Here is a 19567-nt window from a genome sequence, read left to right as displayed (position 1 = left end):
TTGGTATCTGAGACTATTCAGCTCTCTGAATTTGTACTGCTTCAAAAGCTGTGCCACAGTGACCACCCATTAACAGTGCTGTTTCCTGAGCATCTTCCAGAGTTTTGGGGAGAAAATCCACTATATATAATTAGGGACAGCATGATGATGACACTGGAAAAAATAAATAAATGAAAATCTAAGTAGCACAATAAAAAATATTCAGTTGCAATTGGTAGTTTGTTCGGGGATAATAACACCACCTTCTTTTGTTTTCAGGTGTGGCTTGATCTTTTGAAGCCTGTTATGAAACAGATTAGAAGTAAGTACTTCCTTGCTGTCATTTATTTTGTCAGTCTGAGAGTGCTTGAATAAATGAGGACTCTGTCAACTGGGATCCTTATCTTCTCAACTTTCTTCACTGAATTTTGTTTGCATTATTTTTTGTTTCTGTTCTGTCCTTAAAAGATTTATTGAGCATGCTGTGAAATTATGTCACATTAACATATGAAGTGGCTGACCCAGTAGGAGGCAGAGGTTTAGTCAGTCACTAGGAGACGCAGGGGTAGCAATGGAGGAAACAGTTTTGTAGAGGAAAAAAAAGCATGCAGTAAAAGAAGGATTAAAGGAAGCACACACCACCAGAAGGTAACAGTAATCAGGAAAATTAAAAAAGGAAAATAACAGGAAGACATTATTGCTGAGAAGGAGCTAACAAATGTGTTACCGCTCTCTGGGTCATTTCTGTGGAACTTGGAACTGTGTGAGACCAAGAAGAGGGAGACAGGTTAGGGGCATCAGGGAAAGTTGTGGTGGGTGGCAGGAGCCAAAAGGAATTGGTAAATAGCCATCAGCTCTGGGAAGAGTAGAAGTGAAGCGGAAAGGTTTTGGTGATTTTGTTCCTCTGTCAAGTATCAGCAAAGTTCTTTTCTTTACCTTTGCACTGAGTTTTCCTAGGTGCCTCTCTGGTCATATTAGTTTGAGCGTATGCCCTGGCACCTCTCTCTCTTGTGAGAGGTGCATTCGTCCTTTTGCACTGGTTGTACTTTTAAGAGTCAGAACAAACGTGCTGCTGTTAAAATAGAAATGTTAATTTGCTAGGGGACTTGAAAAAGGGTATTTTAGCTCCCTCCTGTTCTGAAGCAAGGAAGGTAGACACACATAATATATCCCTCCACCAAGTTACTGTTCTCTTTTATTGTGTGTAAATTTTATTGTGCAATCTCTAAATAACCCAAATACTAACAAAGGACGGGAAGTTAGCCTTTATGCATGCACTACAGGTTCCATGAATCGTGCCTTGTACATCATTCTGTGTAATAAAATTTGGACAGTGTGTTACTGATGTTCACTAACTTCCTTTGACATTTCCCCTAGGACCGAAGCACGTTGTCGTAAAATTTGTGGTAAAATTCTTCCCACCTGACCATGCTCAGCTGCAGGAGGAACTGACAAGGTTAGTAGCTGCATGACTATTTTTTTTTTTTTCTATTAAATATGGTGGACAGAGGGGAGCACATGGAGTCTGAGATGACTGGGTGGGGATTGATGGCTGTCTGTTAGTATTAACTTAATGTTATTTGCCCCAACCTTGAATGCACCTGAAATACAGGCCCTAAGATTCTGTTGCAGTCTGTGCTGAGGGGGTTCTGCAAAGTCCAGGAGTCCTTTGTCTCCTTGGATTTGGGGCTCTGGGCGGGCTTTGCTTACTCCAGGAGAAGGCAGTTTGGCAGCAGAGTTCTCCAAGCCCCTTTGGCAGTGGTGTTGGAAGGGACCTAAGGCACGTGTTGGTGCCCTGGGGCGCTGCTCTGCTGAGGGACACATGTGACTCTGCACCCACGTGTGGGAGATAATTGTTTGCAGGAATTGCAAAGTTGTGACAGCATTGGACCCTATTCCTATAGCCAATGCAAATGCCAAAGGTTTGCATGGGTGGAATTATGGTTTTGGAGACAGATAAAGGGAAAGAAGGAGGGAATAGAATCGGAAGTACGAAGAAGGTAGAGAAAGATCTAGACACGTGCAGAAAGAATACCTTAAAGGTTTGTTTATTTTCAGTGCATTTCAAAAACTTCATGTAAGCTCTTAATTTCACACTGCATTGGCATAAAAAGTCATATATCTCTGTGAGTACATATGTATACGAGAGACCTATTAAGGTTCTTCCCTGTAAGCAGGTCCTTCGTTTTTGATCAGAAACATTGTTTTGTTGCAGTGTTTCTTCACTAAAACTTTTCAACTCTTTCTTATCTCCAAGCTTCTTATTTTTTAATTACATTTTTCTATTCTGATTCAGTATTATTACTCTTTTACTTTTGATCTTCTCACAAGATGAAGTCCTCTTTTACAAAGAGCTCTCATGTCCGTATGACCTGCTTTATAAAGAACCAGTCCACGTTCATGGTATTCTGTGTTTCTCTCTGTCTTGTTTTGTTTTGGTAATAGAGTGATGGAATGGGAAAAAAAAAAAGAAAAAATAAATTATTTATATCCTTTCCTGGCCTGGATAGAGAGAAGTAGAAAAGTGGGGTAGGAAGAAGGAATATTTACTTGAAAGGCTGAGTAAAAACAATAGAGGGATGAATGAACACTCACAATATGATGCTACTAATGAAACATTCATGTTTCCAAATAGATATTCTGCATGTCAGTTGCTTAGTATGTGAGCTGTAAGTTGGTTTTTGGTGATCTCTTTCTGCACCTGGGGATGTGTTTCTGAATCCTAATGACTTTTTTTTGTTAGACTTTAAAATGTATATGCTAGGGAACATGAATATATGTACACAGCAGTGTGTAAGATGTGAAAGCATATCCACAGGGAACAGCTTCATCATTTGGAGAAGCAGAGAATACAACACTTTTATGCTGCATTCTTCTACGAGGGTGAATTTTTTATGGGTAGGCAGATGTCTGCAGCTTTCAAAAGCACTTTATTTAGATCTGATATACTATTTAATATACTGTGTTTGTTTCCATACTTCCCAAATCAGCTTGCCCATTTAATATACCTACATCTTCTTGTTCAGAAACTCTCTGTTCAAATGAGAGCTTTTCACTGAACCTGTTAAAATCTAGTCTTACTATAAACTATTTAGATCCTAGTAGGAGTTCTTCAGAGGAGCTGCAGTCTTTGGAGGACTCGTGAGGGTGTCTAACCAGTCTGGGTTTCGTACCGACAGTAGGAGAAATGCTTACAGCTAGTTCTTTTTCTTTTTTTTCTAGGGAAGAATTTGATGCTGAGGGGAACTAAGCAATTTCAGTTCTTGTTGAAGCTAGAAGAAATTTAAATGTTAAAGTAATGCCATGAACCTGTGATGTCTCTGCACTTAAGCTGTCTATGTAGAGTTGCCCTGTGTGGCTGAGATAGTTTGGAAGCAAATGTGTTAATAGTTGCTGGTGCACAGGTGGTGCAGGTAATGGGACCACACAAGTATCAGAGCTAGCTAGAATTGTTCTGTTGAGATCTTGTTCCTCCTTCCTAGGTGAGTGCCAAGGTGCAAGTTTGGAGTTCTCCTTGTGTTCTACGAGAACTAACTGATAACTCTGTATCACTGGTTTATCTGGCACTTCTTCATAGTTACAAGCAGCTCCATTATCTATTGCTGCTTGCTGTGCAGTTGCTGAGCACTTAATAGCTGTCGCATTTGCTTCCATTGTCATATCGCTTCCAGATCTCATTGCTCTGGTTCAAGGAGAAGGAGGGAGAGAGAAAAAAAGAGAGAGATTTTCCATTCTGCAAAGTGTAAGACTCTAATGGCTGCAATACAGTATCTGCTATGTTTTGTTTAGCTTCTAAACTTACGAAAATCAGATCACTTCTGTAGATTTCAAAAAGTGAGAGGAACATGTAGCCAAAAATGGAGTTGGCACTGAAATACTTTTACCTCTTTCCCTGATGCTTCGTGTAACTCTTTTTGTTCACTTCTGTTTTGCAGGTACCTATTTGCATTGCAAGTGAAGCAGGACCTGGCACAGGGAAGGCTAACATGTAATGATACCAGCACTGCCCTCTTAATCTCACACATAGTGCAGTGTAAGTTCCTTTTTTCTTCTTTCCAGGAGGATAAACAGGATGATGGGTTGGACACGCTTTGCTGGGTTACCTGTTAATAGCTGCCATAGGGACAGGTTTAAGCCATATGAACAATTTATTGTATTTCTGTATAATGCCATTCAAATACAGATAATTTACTCTTTCAAATAAAGAAGAGCTGCTGGACACTGGATTTGCATTTTTAAAGCACTGCATTTGATGGTCTTCCTAGGATCATTTAAAAAGTAAGATTTGCAGGGAGTGGCAAACAGGTTGAATTCTTCTCATCAATTCCTGTTTTATTATACATTGTATAATGTCAGCAGAGTGTTCCAGTTCCTGGAGATCTGTATGCTGTCTAGAGAATGTAGTAAATAAACATGCTTAGAATGCCAGACTAAATCACAGTCCTAAGAGGAAACTGATAGGGAAGAAAAAAAAAAAACAACAGATTTTAAGCTTTTTTTTTTTTTTTTTAATTGCAAAGTGTCCACAATAAGACTGTTTAGTGAAATCATGCATTAACTTTGTTCATCATGTTGAAGCTTTTTTAGCTTCCAGATCACTTGAAAGGCAGTGTATGCTTTCCATTTTAAGACTTTCAGATACTTGTCTTGAGAATAACATTAGGAAAAAACACTTAGTAGCATGTATAATGGTTGTAATAGACCATGGTTTTGAGTGGTCATTGTACAATTCAGTATTGCATATTTCCACTGAAATGCTGTTGTATGGAAATTACAGTCAAGAAAGACATTCAGAAGTTCTTTAGTGATGAACAGATAAATCTCATGATCCTTTGTCAAAGTCTGAGTGTTTGGGCGGTTTCTCGTCAATTGCTGTTGGAAAGACAAATATTGCATGGCATTTTATTTGCAGTGGTTATCATTGCTTGGTGCAACTGAGGAGCAGCAGGCTGTGCAGGACCCTCTGTGAAATTCCATATTCCTCATATTCCTCATGTCATTTTAAAAGTGCGTAGTTTTGCAGCACAGACCTAAATAAAAAGAAGAAAAACCTAGTCTAGCAAGCTTTTTGGCTCTTTTAGTTTTTCTCATTATGGTGTCCAGCACACCAACTTCCTCAGTTAAACTAGTTCTAACTTCCTTTCATCTCAGGAAAAAAAAAGGCTTGATCGTTTGGGGGAAATTGAGTATCATTTATTACACTGCATTCTAGGAGGGTGAGTTTTCCTACTGCATGTCCATGCACCAAAGAAAGATGTTAGGGAGAGGATGCCTTAATGCATGTGTCTCTCTTCATTTGAAATATTACTTCATGATCATTCTCTCTTCAATTCTTATACTTTAGGTGAATTATTTTCCTATGATTTCTACTTGGATCCTATTTAATATCTTACTTATCTCTTATTGCTTAAGTTCTTCACTGAACTATCTACAGCTCTGGTGCTTGAACTGCACAGAGTGCAACTGCTATAGCTTGTTTTCCTGAAGCAACAGCATAAAAGGATGAAACACAGCGTGTCCTTTCACCTTTACAAGCTGTCCCTTTCCCTTCTCCCCACAGTAAAACTCTGTCAAGGGTTTTGATTGCAGGGTGACAATAAAACCCTGGCAGATGTATTGTTAACCCCTTCTCCCCTTTTTGCCCCTCCCTCTCCCCCCTCCCCACTCAGGACAGGCAATCGGGAGGGAAAGAAGGACAGAGAGAAGAGAGTTGGAAAAATTAACAATGTTTTACTAATGCTACTAATAAGAATAGAGAAAATAATACAAAATATACAAAACCAATCTTGAAAGTCTCAGCAACTGCAGAGCCGGCAACCAAAGTCTTGGATTGGACTCTGCAGCCAACCGGAGCTGGATTCAGTCTGTCACTAGGCCTCAGTTCGCAGGGACGACTAGCAAGGTCCTCTCCTAATGTCAGCCATAAGCAGAAGGAAAAAGGGAAAGGGAAAAAAATGACATCCTCGTGATCTCCCACTTTTATATGAAGTATTCACGTGAATGGAATGTTATACACAGTTGGTCAGTTTCTTGGTCACCGGTTTCTCATTGCCCTTCTCACAAGATGTCCATTCGTGCTTATCAATAAGTTTTCATTTCATTGCTAGGTTTACCAAAACATGTGTCTGGTTCTCCAGGAAAATGCAGCTAATATGAAGGCTTTAGCTGCCAGGCAAAATCACTAAAAGAGAAACTTGTTTTTAACAAAACCAGGACAAACTCAAATTTAATTCAGTATTTTTTCAAAATTCCTCTGTTATACACCTGGCTGTTCCCCCCGACACACTCATGCAGGCTAGCAAGAAACATTCATTTCAAAGTGTAAAAAAATGGCAACTCCCCAGCATTGTTCTTATGCTGCTGAGATGCATTATAATATTGGGTTAAATAATTTTCCTGAGTGGCTGGAAATGACCCTCATGCATTTGGAATCTTTCTAGTCCTTTGTCCCCTTCACTTGTGAGCTAGAAGTGCAGAGTCATTCTGAATTGAGATTTTTGGAATCAAGAAGCACTCTCCTTATGGAGAGAGTACAGTAAGATACTTTTGTACTGAAAAATTGAGTTTTTCCTTTGTGTCAGAAGGAGAGAGATGAGAGATTCATCATGCAGAAGTGAGACGGTATTCACAAAATCTGAACTGCAATTTTGGGCTGAGGGATGTTGTGCCTCTTGGTGCACCTACAGTGCTGCTTCCCCTCCCTGTCTCCTCACTGCAAGCTGGACCATTTTTTGCCATTTAGGATTTTTCCCCTCCTTTTTTGTGTAACAGTGTTAGCTAGAAACCTCTGCTAGAAGTTTGCAGCTGTCTCATATATTTATCCATCTTGTGTCTCATTAACATTTTTCAGTGAAAATTTTCCCTTTGAAGAGTCTACGACTGTATCTTACCTACGTGGCTGTCTTTTGTATTTGCTTTCTCTCTAGCTTACTACTCAGTAGCTAAAAAAAAATATTACCTATTTGTGTGCAACAAAAAGAAAATTAGACAGCTGACAGAAGTCATGATATCAAAGTGAAAAGATTTGAGACTGCAAGGGGTTAGGTATATATGTATGTCTTATCGATGCTGTGCCTACAAGTAGTTTCCATGGGGGATATATCATTCCAGGAGGCCCTTATATGGTGTATACAAGTTTATGTCCATGTTATAGACTGCTATTTATGTTAAATCATAAAATGACAGCAAGCAGGTTTCTGTTAAATTAGTGTGTGTATATTACAGAATGAAACTTAGATTTGAAACATTCTATTAAAAAATACCTTAAAAGCATTGTAGAAAATGTTGGAAGTGAGAGGACACTTTAATACGTCAAATGGTGCAGTAAAGTGAGCATGTGAAGTAAGAAGATGGACTGATTAAAGGAAAAGAGCTGAAATACAAAGCATTAGACATATCAGAAGTGCTAATGCAGACAGAACACAGCATGGTGTAATGCAGTTGCAAGATGAGAGGAAGGGGAGCATCAGTGGAAATCAATCTTTGGCTAGAACACATGAGAAGATTTTAAAGAAGAGTTATATGTGAGGCTGACAATATTCAAAATACAACTCTCATTCTAGAGGAAGGGCTATTAGAAAGGCATTTAAGGTGGAAAAGGAGAGCTAAGGAGAGAAGGAAAAGCCAAAGTCAAAAAGAACAAATTCAGAAGTAACTTGAAAGCCAGGAGGACAATTTTGGTAATGGATTTCCAGTTGACAAATGCAGAAAGCATTATAGAAATCATGTAGAAGACTCTTCTGTACTCTTGCATCTGAAGAAAGCCCTATAGAACATGGTTTAAGTCCGTCCATGTACAAGGACATAGAGGATATGAACTGGATTTTAAAGAATCAGGGCCTGTGCTATTTGAGTTGTTGCAAACCTATGCGAGCTTATAGCTTCATTAAAGAACAGAAACTTGCCTTTCATTTGAGTTAGGGTTAAAAACGGACCCTAAAGATTTGTCATGCTGGGGCGAGTAAAGCTGGAGTGAGGAAGCTGTTTCTGAGATGGGGACAGAAGGGACAATTTACAAAGGAGAATTCTCTTAAATATTCTGTAGTATTTCTACTGTCTCAAGCCAATGGCTCAGAGCAGATGGGATGAGGGAGGGAGTGGAAATGAGACAGTTTCTGTTATCAACTCTTTTCTACCTCTGGTCTCCGAAGTGTAAAAAGTCATCATGTGGCTGTAGGCAATTTGAGTTGAAAGGTTATTGCTCTGTCGTTCGTAGATGCCTTGGTCCTCATCTTCCCTGCCTACGCAAGGTTATTGCCCCCAGTCCACATTGCAGGTACATCTGATCCCAGGCAACCTTTTGTCACAAATAACCCACAGTGGCATAATCTAAAAAATTTATATTTTTGTAAACCAGTTTATTTTGGACAGAACTGGATTAAGGGATCATTTACATGGGCGGAACCGAGGTGAGGATGAGGCAAGGATCTGAGCTTGGGCCTGTGACATCCTAGGTCAAGTGTGCAATTACGTGTCTGGCTGCAGCCTGGATTTAATTTAAGGGCGCCGCATTTTAACTTCGCTGACATTATTAAGGTAGCAGCCTTTGTTGTAGCTTTGTTGGTATTATTCCAGCAGGTCTGCAGGCAGAGGCTGCTATGCTGTTCAGTGAAAAAGCTAATAGCAAGATTTTCAGAGGCATTCCAAGAATAGCAGGCAGCCAGATAGTAATCTGGCACCCACACATCAATTGCCTGGCCCTCCTCCCCCTCAAAAAAGAAAGGAAATCTCACTGAATGGGCTGCAAAATGGAAAGTGGGTGTGACATACTGTTGCACACACGGTATTGAATAACTGCAGCAGATGGGAGCAACTTCGAGGAGGAGGGAGACAGAATGTGTCTCAAACTGCTGCAAAATTCAAGGAAGACAAATGTTTCATAACCCCATGAGGTGGAATATGTGCCTGAATTCAAATAAGCAAACAAAACCATCTCTCTTCACATCTTCTGCTAAAGATTACAGGCACAGGCCCAGGGAAGAAGCTGGCACTTGGCTGCTCCAGGGAAAGGCACCTGAGCATCAGCAGGTGTGACAGAGAGATGGATGAGTTCTGTTGGATCGGTGCTGTCCTTTCTGTCACCCTCCACTTATCCCACACACAAGTCAAGGCAGCACCATGATAGCATCATTTGTTCAGTTGACATCCAACAGCTACTTACTTGGTTGTGGTGGATGGGAGGAATCCTTGGGCTTCTTCTCATGCATCAAGTACTAACACAGAGGAGAAGGGAGGAATGTGTGGAAGATAACATAGTGAGAATCTGAATTGTGAATCCATGACACAGCTTGCAACCAATTATGTTTGCTTCCCTGCTCTCTTCCCAGCTGTCTGTACCTTTTGGATTGCCTGAATAATTCAGATTTAATACAAGATTTTAACAGACTTTTCTTGAAATTCTCCATAGCTGAGATTGGGGATTTTGATGAAACCATAGATCGTGAACACTTAGCGAAGAACAAGTATATACCTCAGCAAGAAGCACTAGAAGACAAAATCATGGAATTCCACCGTAGTCACATGTAAGACTTTTTTCTTGTTATTGGACTTCTTTTCCTTTAGTGCTGTTCTAACTGTAAATATATGCCTCATCATATGCACAAAAGACATCTGGACCTCTGAGTTTCTCAAAGGTCTCTTCTCCAAAATGTTCAAGCTTATGAATTTCCAGAAAGTTACTCCTGCCTTTCTCCCCTCATCATAACAAGAGGATTAAAGAGCAATTGATTCTGATATTAATTCAAGCATACCATTATTTTACAGTCTATTTCATACAAAATGCTTCACTGCTGATTTTGTGCATGCAGGTATGATTGCAGATGATGAATGATCAGTCATGCACTTCTGATAGCAGTCTTTTTGATTTCAAGGACATTGAATGTTGCTTTTTCACCTTTCTGTGCTTTATTTAGAGATGGGTGAAGAAGGGGTTTAATGATAGTTTTAGGAAAAGCACAAATTGCTTGCAGGATTAAGGATTTGGAGGGAATAGGATTCAAGTATCCTAAGGCCTGGAGAAAAGACTAGTAGTAAGAAGATGGTTAAAAGAATTACAAATAAGGCATGGAAAGGTATTTTTTGCTGTCGAGAACACTTCAAGACTTGAACAGTTTCATTTTGAGATACATTGAATTAGCTATGAGTGGTGGAGAGTTTTATAGCAGTAATAATAAAAACTTTTGTGTAATTTTGACTTGATTAATTTAGCGTTGGGGGTTCCCAACCTTTCTATTACGGTTTTCTTACGTTTTACTGCATTTTGGTATTGCAATGAACAACATCCTAACACATTTCTATTTATTATTTTTTTTTTTTTAGGAATACAGCATGTCTTTTCTAATAGCAAGTATAAAGGTAGTGAATTCTGCTAAAGCTAATGGTTCAAAATCTGGCTGTATTAAGTGTTTCAGAATTGGAGTAATCAATATTTCTAATAGACCATAAAATCTGTGGCTTCTTTGGCTTCCATTTAGAGTAAGATAAAGTAGTTCTAGCTAATGTAAGTCTGGGGACATAGAAAAGCCATACAGATATTACACATTTGACAGGTTTCACTCTCTGATGAAATGTTTCTTTGTTCTCTGGAGGACTTGTTGATCTCTATTAAAAGGTGTGAAGAATTTGTGTGTCTTCTCTGTTTTCTTCTTCAAGGGGACAGACACCAGCAGAGTCAGACTTCCAGCTTTTGGAGATTGCCCGTCGGCTGGAGATGTATGGAATACGCTTGCATCCAGCCAAGGACAGGGAAGGGACAAAAATCAACCTGGCTGTTGCCAACACAGGCATTCTGGTGTTTCAGGTTAGAGCTACTCAGGACATGACTTTTTATGTTATAAAGCAGAGAGATTTCTTACAGCAAAAAGAATTCAGGACAATCAGCCATGTCTGAAAGAACTTGGTTGGGAAAATTCAGAACTTCCAAATATTTTGTAACAACAACCTTAAACCTTTTATAAGCTGCATTAGGTCCTTCACTTCCAGGAACTCTTACCTTGTTTGCATACACAGGGTAGAACTCCATCTGCAGCCACAATGTGCTGTTCAGGATGCAAACTGACCCACAGCTCACAATTTGCAAGTTGGTCATGCTGACACCTCCTACATACAGGAGCAGGTAGATCTTGCAGGCATGGTGCATACAAAATGGCTTTGAAGCAGGGACAAAACAACAAACAACTGGAGTACATGGAGAAGGATGTAGATAGGGAATGTCAGCTCTCCATGGCGTTACTTTGTCAGAGTTTTTACAATTTTCTTCACCAGCCATGGCCATTCTACCTTTGCTGAATCCATGAATCTTTCATCTTTCTCTAAAAGTTCCAAAGTATTTTCCTTGCATTTCTTTTGTCTCCTACCCCACTCAGCTTAGTAAATGTTCGTGAAGCATCATTAGTAAATTTACCAAATTCTTGTTTTGCAATTTCCCTTGGGTAGATAACAAATTGGGCTTTTACAGTTGTGAAGATAGAGGTTGTCACCTGGTGTAAACTGCTTTCACTTGAACTTAGGTCTGCTAGCATCCAAAATGTGACTTACCTCACTCTGTGTTAGTAAGTAAACTGTTCCTTAAAATGTAAATTTTTAGAATTGTCAAGAAAGACAATTCATTTTAACTCTTTGACTATAGTTCAAATACTAGTGTTTCCAACCTTATAAAGTACTTTGAGCCCTTTTATAAAGAAAAACAACAGCAACAAACAAAGCCAGAAATATGTCTGACCCAAATGCTCTGAGATCTAAATTTAAAAAAAAAAGCCCAATCAACTAAATGGGTTGCTAGTAAAACCCCAAAACTGAAGCATAGGTTGAAGCATGAGAGCACCAGGGTGTTGTTAGAAATGCACATAACTCAAATAATTGTATGTTCAAACCTTTCCTCTGTTCCCCCACAGTATTTTCATCAGGTGAATTAATTAATTGCAGAGCTTTATAAATTGAGACTGTCTCACAGCTGGAAGTTTGTGTCCACACAAAACAGCGGGGACATCACCAAGTCCCAGCAGACAGCTGAGATCCTTCTGTAAAGATGTAGCTGCAGGTTGAAGGCCCAAGGTCTGATTTATAAACTTCTAAAACTAAGTCACCTCTTCTTGTCCTGCTGTGTTTGGGACTTTCAAAACAGGCTTTTTTTGGGGAAAACTTTTCAGAAAAGCTTGGAAATTTTGCTGGATCAGGCTCTAATCCTCTGGGGTCCGCCCAGCAATTGGCATTTGGCAGTCGGCTTAGGGCTTCCTTCAAGCACTTCATAGGACAAGGACCTTAAGTTGATCTTTTTTGGTTTGAGTATAACTGGTAGATACTGAAATATGACGACCTCATTAGAATGACCTCAAGGAAAATAAAAGTTCACTCACAAATGGCATAAGCAATAGTCAGACTTATTTTAAAGCCTGCCGTTTATTTAGACATCAGTGTCAGCGCTGCTGAATATTCTAGGAGAGATTAATTATGTAATTCTTCGACAGCAGGTTGACTTAGCAGATATATTCACACTGTCATTACTCCTACGTCCGTCTGGTAACTGTGCCCAAATCAGTGTGCGTTTCTGCACTTAGCAATCCTGTAGTAGCTCTGAAACTTCTGTGCTGTAGGCATGTTTGTATTGAAGTCTTTACTAAACAAACTACTGTAATTAATATTTTAAAATAATACCTCCAATACCTTCTAACATAGATTAAGAGTGAGACTTCTAGAGGGTAGGAGTTAATGATGTAGTGACTGGGAATTATAGTGTTCTGAAGATAATTTCTCTCAGGTTTCCTGTCTCCTTGTGGTTTTTGATAGCTTTTGGGGGGAAACACATTTTGTGAGTCTTCGGAGACAAGCCATTTATTTAGGTTCATTTAACTTCTGTTGCTCCCTATGGAAGGTCAAAAAACTCAGTGTTTTGCACTTCCAATACAAAACTTTCAGTCGCTGGGGTTTTTTTCCTGCCATTTAAGTGATATTTAAAGGGGTGTTTATTTTGCCCTGTAGACAGACAAAGAGGAAAGAAATCTACCCATCAAAGTGAGGTGGCCATGTTAGGTATCTGGATTCTCTGTAGCTAGTAGAAAGAGAAGGACGTGGATGTTCCTCTGGGGGGTGGCTTAGCCCACTGAAAATCAGAGTCTGCGTAGTGGAACAAGATAACACTATCTGGGCAAAAGCTGGGCCACCCTCTTTTGTGCAGGGATACTGGGTCAGATACTTTCACATTGACTCAATATGCCTAGTTCTATAAATATGCAAGAGTTTAACCATAGAATAGTTTGAGTTGGAAGACATCTTCAAAGCTCATCTAGTCCAACCCCCTGCAATGAGCAGGGACATCTTCAACTAGATCAGGTTGCTCAGAGCCCTGTCCAGCCTGGCCTGGAATGTCTCCAGGGATGGGGCATCTACCACCTCTCTGGGCAACCTGGGCCAGTGTTTCACCAACCTCATCATGAAAAAATTTCTTCCTCATGTCTAGCCTCCATCTCCCCTCTTTTAGTTTAAAACCATTACCCCTTGGCATATCACAACAGGCCCTGCTAAAAAGTCTGTCCCCATCTTTCTCACAGGCCCCTTTTTTAGTACTGAAAGGCCACAATAAGGTCTCCTTGAAGACTTCTCCAGGTTGAAAAAACCCAACTCTCTCAGCCTGTCATCACAGCAGAGCTGTTCCAGCCCTCTGATCATTTCTGTGGCCTCCTCTGGCCCCTCTCCAACAGGTCCGTGTCTTTCCTGTGCTGAGGGCTCCAGGGCTGGACACAGGACTCCAGGTGGGGTCTCACCAGAGTGGAGCAGAGGGGCAGAATCACCTCCCTCGACCTGCTGGCCACGCTGCTTTTGATGCAGCCCAGGATACAATTGGCCTTCTGGGCTGCAAGTGCACATTGCTGGCTCATGTCCAGTCTTTCATCCACCAGTACCCCCAAGTCCTTCTCCGCAGAGCTGCTCTGAATCACTTCATCCCCCAACCTGTATTGGTACCTGAGGGGTACACACTTTCAATCACATCACATTTGCATTATCAGAGGATGAATGTTAAGAAATATCATAATTTCAAATGAAATGAGATGATGATTCATTTATGTCAAGCTTTCTGTAGTGGTTTAGATTTCTCCATTTAGATCTGGAATGCTTAAACTCTGATGGCTTTGTTCTCTGTAGGGTCACACCAAGATCAATGCCTTCAACTGGGCTAAGGTTCGAAAGCTGAGCTTCAAGAGGAAACGTTTTCTTATCAAACTACGGCCTGATGTGAACGTAAGTCTTTGTCAGGAATTGATGGAGTTGACCAAAGTTTATTTGGTAAATTCTTACTCACACATTAAACGTATTTTAATCACGTCAAGAAGATTTTTAAAATTAATTGCATATGTTCACAGTTAGTGTGTTACTGCACACATCAATCAACCTGACATCTTGGGTGAGCAATCCTAGCAAAGGAGATGAAAACTCATTGTCACAGAATCTTATTCTGGCTGCCACTCTGATACTGTATCAGGGGCTCTTAAGTTATAGTATGTAAACCACCTCTTCATGGGCTAATGTTAATACCACTGCTTTATCTCTATCCTATTTATCAAGCAAAGGAAGTTCGAGCAATAGCCAGGCAGATCAGTGATATCTCAAAGTGGGAAGTTTAGGGCCTGTTAAGCCTGAAAGCCAGTGAGTTGGGAAAAAATATTTTTTTTCAGCATAGCACCTGCTTTGTCAGTGCCTCTCTGTAATGTGTATTGCTTGCTTGCTTACATTGCAAATGCTATCTTAATTTTCAGAGTTCATTCCAGGACACCCTGGAATTCCTTATGGCCAGTAGAGATTTTTGCAAGTCCTTCTGGAAGATCTGTGTGGAGCATCATGCCTTTTTCAGGCTGTTTGAGGAACCGAAACCAAAGCCTAAACCTGTTATTTTCTCTAGAGGTTCATCATTTAGATTCAGGTAAGACTTGCTTTCTTTTTTCCATCTTTGTTGCCTCCCCATTTGAAAATCACATCCATAATGATGTAGGATTAAACCTAGTTTAAGTTTCAGCTTCTCTCTTTGATATTGCAATTTGCTTCTTTGTATTTTCTATTGCGTCTTCTCAGCCAGAGCAGTGTAAGGAAAAAGCCTGCATTCGTTTTGTAGTAGCTGTTGCAAAGTAGCTTGCTGGAGATAAGATATAAAGGGCGTAGGTTCCAGCAGGTTTCACATAAGAAAACTCACCTGTGTCCTTAGCAACACTAGCTAGGAACTTTTTAGTACTCTCTAGATCCTGTGCTTCTAGGATGGGATCTTTCCTATGTATCAGAACGGAGATTTGTATTTTTGTTACATGTTCTTGTGGTAAACCTATTGTTTATGCAGTTAAAAGCAATGTCTTGTCTTTATGCTGAGACCTTTAAGCTTGCAAAGGTTTTATGTGAGACAACCACCTACGCTAAGGCCTAGTCTATCCATGATATTTTTAGAGCCGTAGGAGGGTTTTTAATAGTTTTTTTTTTCATTGTAGATATTGTATCGTGTATGCAGGGATGGGGAAGGGGAAATCCTTTTGTTCATACAGTTTATTTTGTTTGTGGAGCTGATGTAAGCTGCACAGCCAGAAACTCTCTTTGCTGAGATAAACTGTACACTCCAGTTGCCTTGCACAAGAACATAGTAGATATGGCCATTCTCCCTCCCCACTTTGTTTCCTGCCTACAAAGTAAATTAAACCTATGTTAGGCTAAGCAAGTTATAATTGTTAAGTTTTTGCCTGAGTAAATAGAAGGTTGTAGGTGCATCCAGCTTACCTCCTGGTTTGGAGAGCAGGCTTTGGTTACATCCTCCACTCACTGTGGTCTGTGCTCTGTCCATTCAGTAACTTTTTCCAGGTCTTGTGGTAATTCAGTTAGTTTAAAGCCTGTAATGAATAGGAGGGATTTGGATCTCTGCTAAACATTCTTGAGGTGTGGGTTTACTTCACTGCTCTCGGTTCCATTTGGAGTTTATATATTTGCACAACAGGAAGTGCTGGGCTTTCTCACTACTTTTCCATGGCCTGTAGCAGAAGGGGAGAGAGTTATTTCCAGCCTAAAGCTCTCCAGAAAATGTATGTATGTTTAGTCAGTGTGTTTCACATTAGCAACTGAGTCAAGAAATGCATTTCAGTGGTTTTCATCTTGGTTCTAGGGCTTACTGATAGCAGGTAAGGCTGGCATTTGACTCTCAAAAAGATTCAGGAATGTTCTTTGTTCATAAGAGGCAAACTTAATGCTTGAGTAACTTTCTATTGTGGTGACTTCCCAGTAATGATCCTAGAAAGGGCACGCAACTGAATGTAAGAAGTTCTGAAATGGCATCAAAAAGTAGCTCCATAGGAAAAAAAAGAGGTAAGTAACAGGCAAAGTTATAAAAATCTGTGTGTATCTGACCAGGTCCACTTATGATCTTACATGAGTTTCTGCTGATAGTGACAAACACCTTTCTCATTGCTGTAACTTCATATGCAGGCCACATACATGTTTATGATGGATAGGTGATATACTGTATTAAACATGGCAAATTCAGTATCTGATTGATATTTTAACTGTGGTTTTCTTCCAGTGGTCGGACTCAAAAGCAAGTTCTTGACTATGTTAAAGAAGGAGGGCACAAAAAAGTGCAGTTTGAAAGGTGAGAGGAAATAAATAAATGTTTTAATCAAAGAAAAGTTGTGAAGTCCAGTTAGTTATATTCTAAGATCTTGGCACTAGTCCAAGTGAAAAATTCCTTCTTTGCTGGTTTGATAGTTTATCACTTGTGTAATACCCCCTTGGTCCTGAATGTTTTGTCAGAAGTTGACAGTTTAGTTAAAATCTATAGTCTTCAATCAGTTTTTTTCAGCAGTGAGTGTCTTACTGTCACAGATAACTTCCTCCCATATTGATTTGCACCTTTTTTTGGTGGGATGTGGTTAATGTGTGTGAACAAACTTATTCACTTCAGAATAAAACTGAAAGTAACAGGAGTAGGTTTAGCCAACCTCAAGGTAGAGGTCTCCAGGGAAAGCTTCCAGCTTGCTAGAGCTGGTTATGTCTGAACTTATCTTGCTTTTGGTGAGCTGAAAGTAGTGGCCAAAATGTCACGGACACTGTGGCAGCAGTTCATTGGTAATGACTCATGTTCTGGTGATAGAACATTTTTGCTGCAGTGCCTCTCCCTTTTCTTACAATGGTATGGTTTGCAATATGTAGCATATATAAATTTTACAGAAAGGAGGAACGTTAGTCTGTTTTGTAGCAAACTTTTATGAAAGCTGCTATTCAAAGGTTTTGTTTTAAAGGAGGCATGTCTTTTCATTCCTGCTTGTAGAAAAAAGTTGAAATGGCTTCTTACTGTGATTTTCCTTTTATCTCCAGGAAACACAGCAAGATTCATTCCATCAGAAGTATGGCTGCGCAGCCTTCAGAACAGCATACAGAGGTGCCAAAACAAGTCAGTGATGTTGTTGAAACCCTGGATCATGCCTTTTAAACACTTCTTACATTTCCCTCCACTGACTGCTGTTTTGAAACTCTAGAAGCATAGTTTTCTGCTCACTTTCCATTTAACTGGGAGCCCTGGGTATCATAAGTTTTAGGTTTTGCAAGTGGAACAGGTTCATTTCCACTGTGGAGCAGAGTTGCTTCCAGACAACCAGGCAAATATAAATAGTGAGCTTGTCTGAGTTGTACTAATGACCATCTGAAAAACTGCAATCCACAGTGTTACTGCTGGGGTCCTAGGTTGTAGCTGGTTATTGCATCTGGGAAAAGTTGAATTCTTTTTCTTCACTGGGTAGTCTTGGTTGCCCATGCCAAGTTGTTTTGTTGTGTTAACCACAGAGAAGAAGAATTATTTCCTCAGAAAAATAACATCTCTGTACTTTTCAGCCATTGTCTCTGGTAGATACCTAATTTATTTGTCTTATGTTAATAGCTGTTATGTTTTAGGAGTTTGCAAATCCAATAGCAGCAAGGTTGCAGCAGCTGCATTTTCCCAGGTCCAGCTAGTAGTAAGGCTGAGCATGTATTCACTGTAGGCAGCTGCATAGATGCACATATACAATATATACCCATACACAGCCAGCTGGCTAGCCAGGTAAACACAGACAGAAAGCAGCACTCCCACAAAATGCAAACAGTGCCAGTGGTCTCACCCTGTTTCATTCTTTGGCTGATCAGAATGAAAGTTCATTAGTGGAAAATATGTGTGTGTATATATATACGATAGGGATCCCTCTTGCAACTGGTCTTAGAAACTCAGTCCATCCAGTGGTGGGCCCCTGGATCCCCGAGTCTCCCAGTGGCTGGCACCTGGACATACAAGCCCCCAGGTCTCACAGCCACTCACTCCAGTTGGTAGTACTCAAACCTACACACACGTGTTGAAGTTTCCTCCAGTAATTCATCTTAGACACCCAGTCTAACCCCGTAACTGACAGCTGTGTCCCCTGATTCCCAGTTACCTCACTCACACACACACATGCAGAGGCGTCTCTCCAATAGCTGGTCCAGAAGTGTGGCATTACCAGTAATTGACCCCCAGGCCCCATCATCTTACCAGTGTCTGGCCTGACTTACAGCTGCTCCAGTACTTGCAACCCAGCTCAACCTACTCACAGACTAGTCCAGTTTAATGTTTTCTAGCAGCTGCACATACTGACCTCCCCACCCAATCAATATGCACATACTCTGGTGTCTCCAGTTGCTGGCATCCCAGATACACCCAGACCAAGGGCTGATGGCTCTACTGGGATAGCCCCAGAGGAACTGGGTCTAGATTATTTGACTAGATCATTTGGGTTCCTCCACCTGCCAGTGTTTTCTGTGCTCATCTGTGTTTGTGGAGGTGAACCTTTAATGGCATAACCTCACATAAAGCTAAATGGCAGGAGCAAGCTATTAGGTTAGTGTATTTAAGAATGCTACCGCACCTTCACCTTCCTCACATTGCATCCTTTCGATATTTCAGGCCCTCTCATTCCTACAAATCCAAGAACCTCAGAAAGTTCTCCTACAAACGCAGCCCCTATCAAATATCTTTTAGCAATTTAATATTGCTAAGACAAGCTCAGGCAGATGGAGCATGGCTACTGGGCAGATGTGACATATTTCTGTGTGCAGAAAAACCAGCTCAGGAATTAGTGGCAGGTATGCTCCAGGGACTGAATGTGGAGTGTTCAAAAGCCCACAGATGGCTTTTTTAGCGTATTTAAGTAGGTTGTGCAAAATTCGTCTTACGCATTTATCTTTTTTGTCCCTCCAGCTTCTCAGAGGAATGCAAACAGGTTGATGTTCATAGTGTTGATGGATGCCTCAGGGCATTGAAACACCTCAAACACTATACCCCTTTTTACCTATCACCGCATTCTGTCTGCCTATCTTCCCTTGCTTAGCTTATGTATTTTTCTGTTCTTAAGATCAGAGACCTTTCTTTTTTGTTTTTGTTTTGTTTTGTTTTGTTTTTCTTCTAATTAATTTTGAAGCTTGGGTTACCCCTTCTGCTTTCCTATGTTGCCGAAAGATGCAGTGCAAAATTCTGGTGCGTAATTACACATAGCCTTTTCTCTCTGGTTCCCTTCCCTCCCAAACCTCTTCCCTCCCATCCCTCCGTCCCCCTTTGTCTTCCCTC

At 40.4% G+C, this 19567-nt stretch overlaps 1 protein-coding gene across 8 annotated transcripts in view; it reads left to right on the top strand.

Moving 5' to 3' along the window:
- FARP1 (FERM, ARH/RhoGEF and pleckstrin domain protein 1) overlaps positions 1 to 19567 on the top strand; it is a 227519-nt gene that overhangs the window by 158206 nt on the left and 49746 nt on the right. For 5 of the 8 annotated variants that reach the window (XM_082046992.1, XM_082046989.1, XM_082046995.1 and 2 more), the window contains exons 4-12: positions 259 to 301; positions 1357 to 1435; positions 3915 to 4012; positions 9386 to 9500; positions 10630 to 10777; positions 14116 to 14211; positions 14727 to 14890; positions 16520 to 16588; positions 17314 to 17389. In XM_082046992.1, the coding sequence (XP_081903118.1) occupies positions 259 to 301; positions 1357 to 1435; positions 3915 to 4012; positions 9386 to 9500; positions 10630 to 10777; positions 14116 to 14211; positions 14727 to 14890; positions 16520 to 16588; positions 17314 to 17389 (888 nt within the window). The remainder of the gene's footprint in view (positions 1 to 258; positions 302 to 1356; positions 1436 to 3914; positions 4013 to 9385; positions 9501 to 10629; positions 10778 to 14115; positions 14212 to 14726; positions 14891 to 16519; positions 16589 to 17313; positions 17390 to 19567) is intronic. The other 3 variants (XM_082046994.1, XM_082046993.1, XM_082046990.1) reach the window with 1 other exon arrangement.

This window comes from Streptopelia decaocto, assembly GCF_964273445.1.
Source record: "Streptopelia decaocto genome assembly, chromosome: 1".
NCBI lineage: Eukaryota > Metazoa > Chordata > Aves > Columbiformes > Columbidae > Streptopelia > Streptopelia decaocto.
This window is presented reverse-complemented; position numbering and strand designations above follow the sequence as displayed.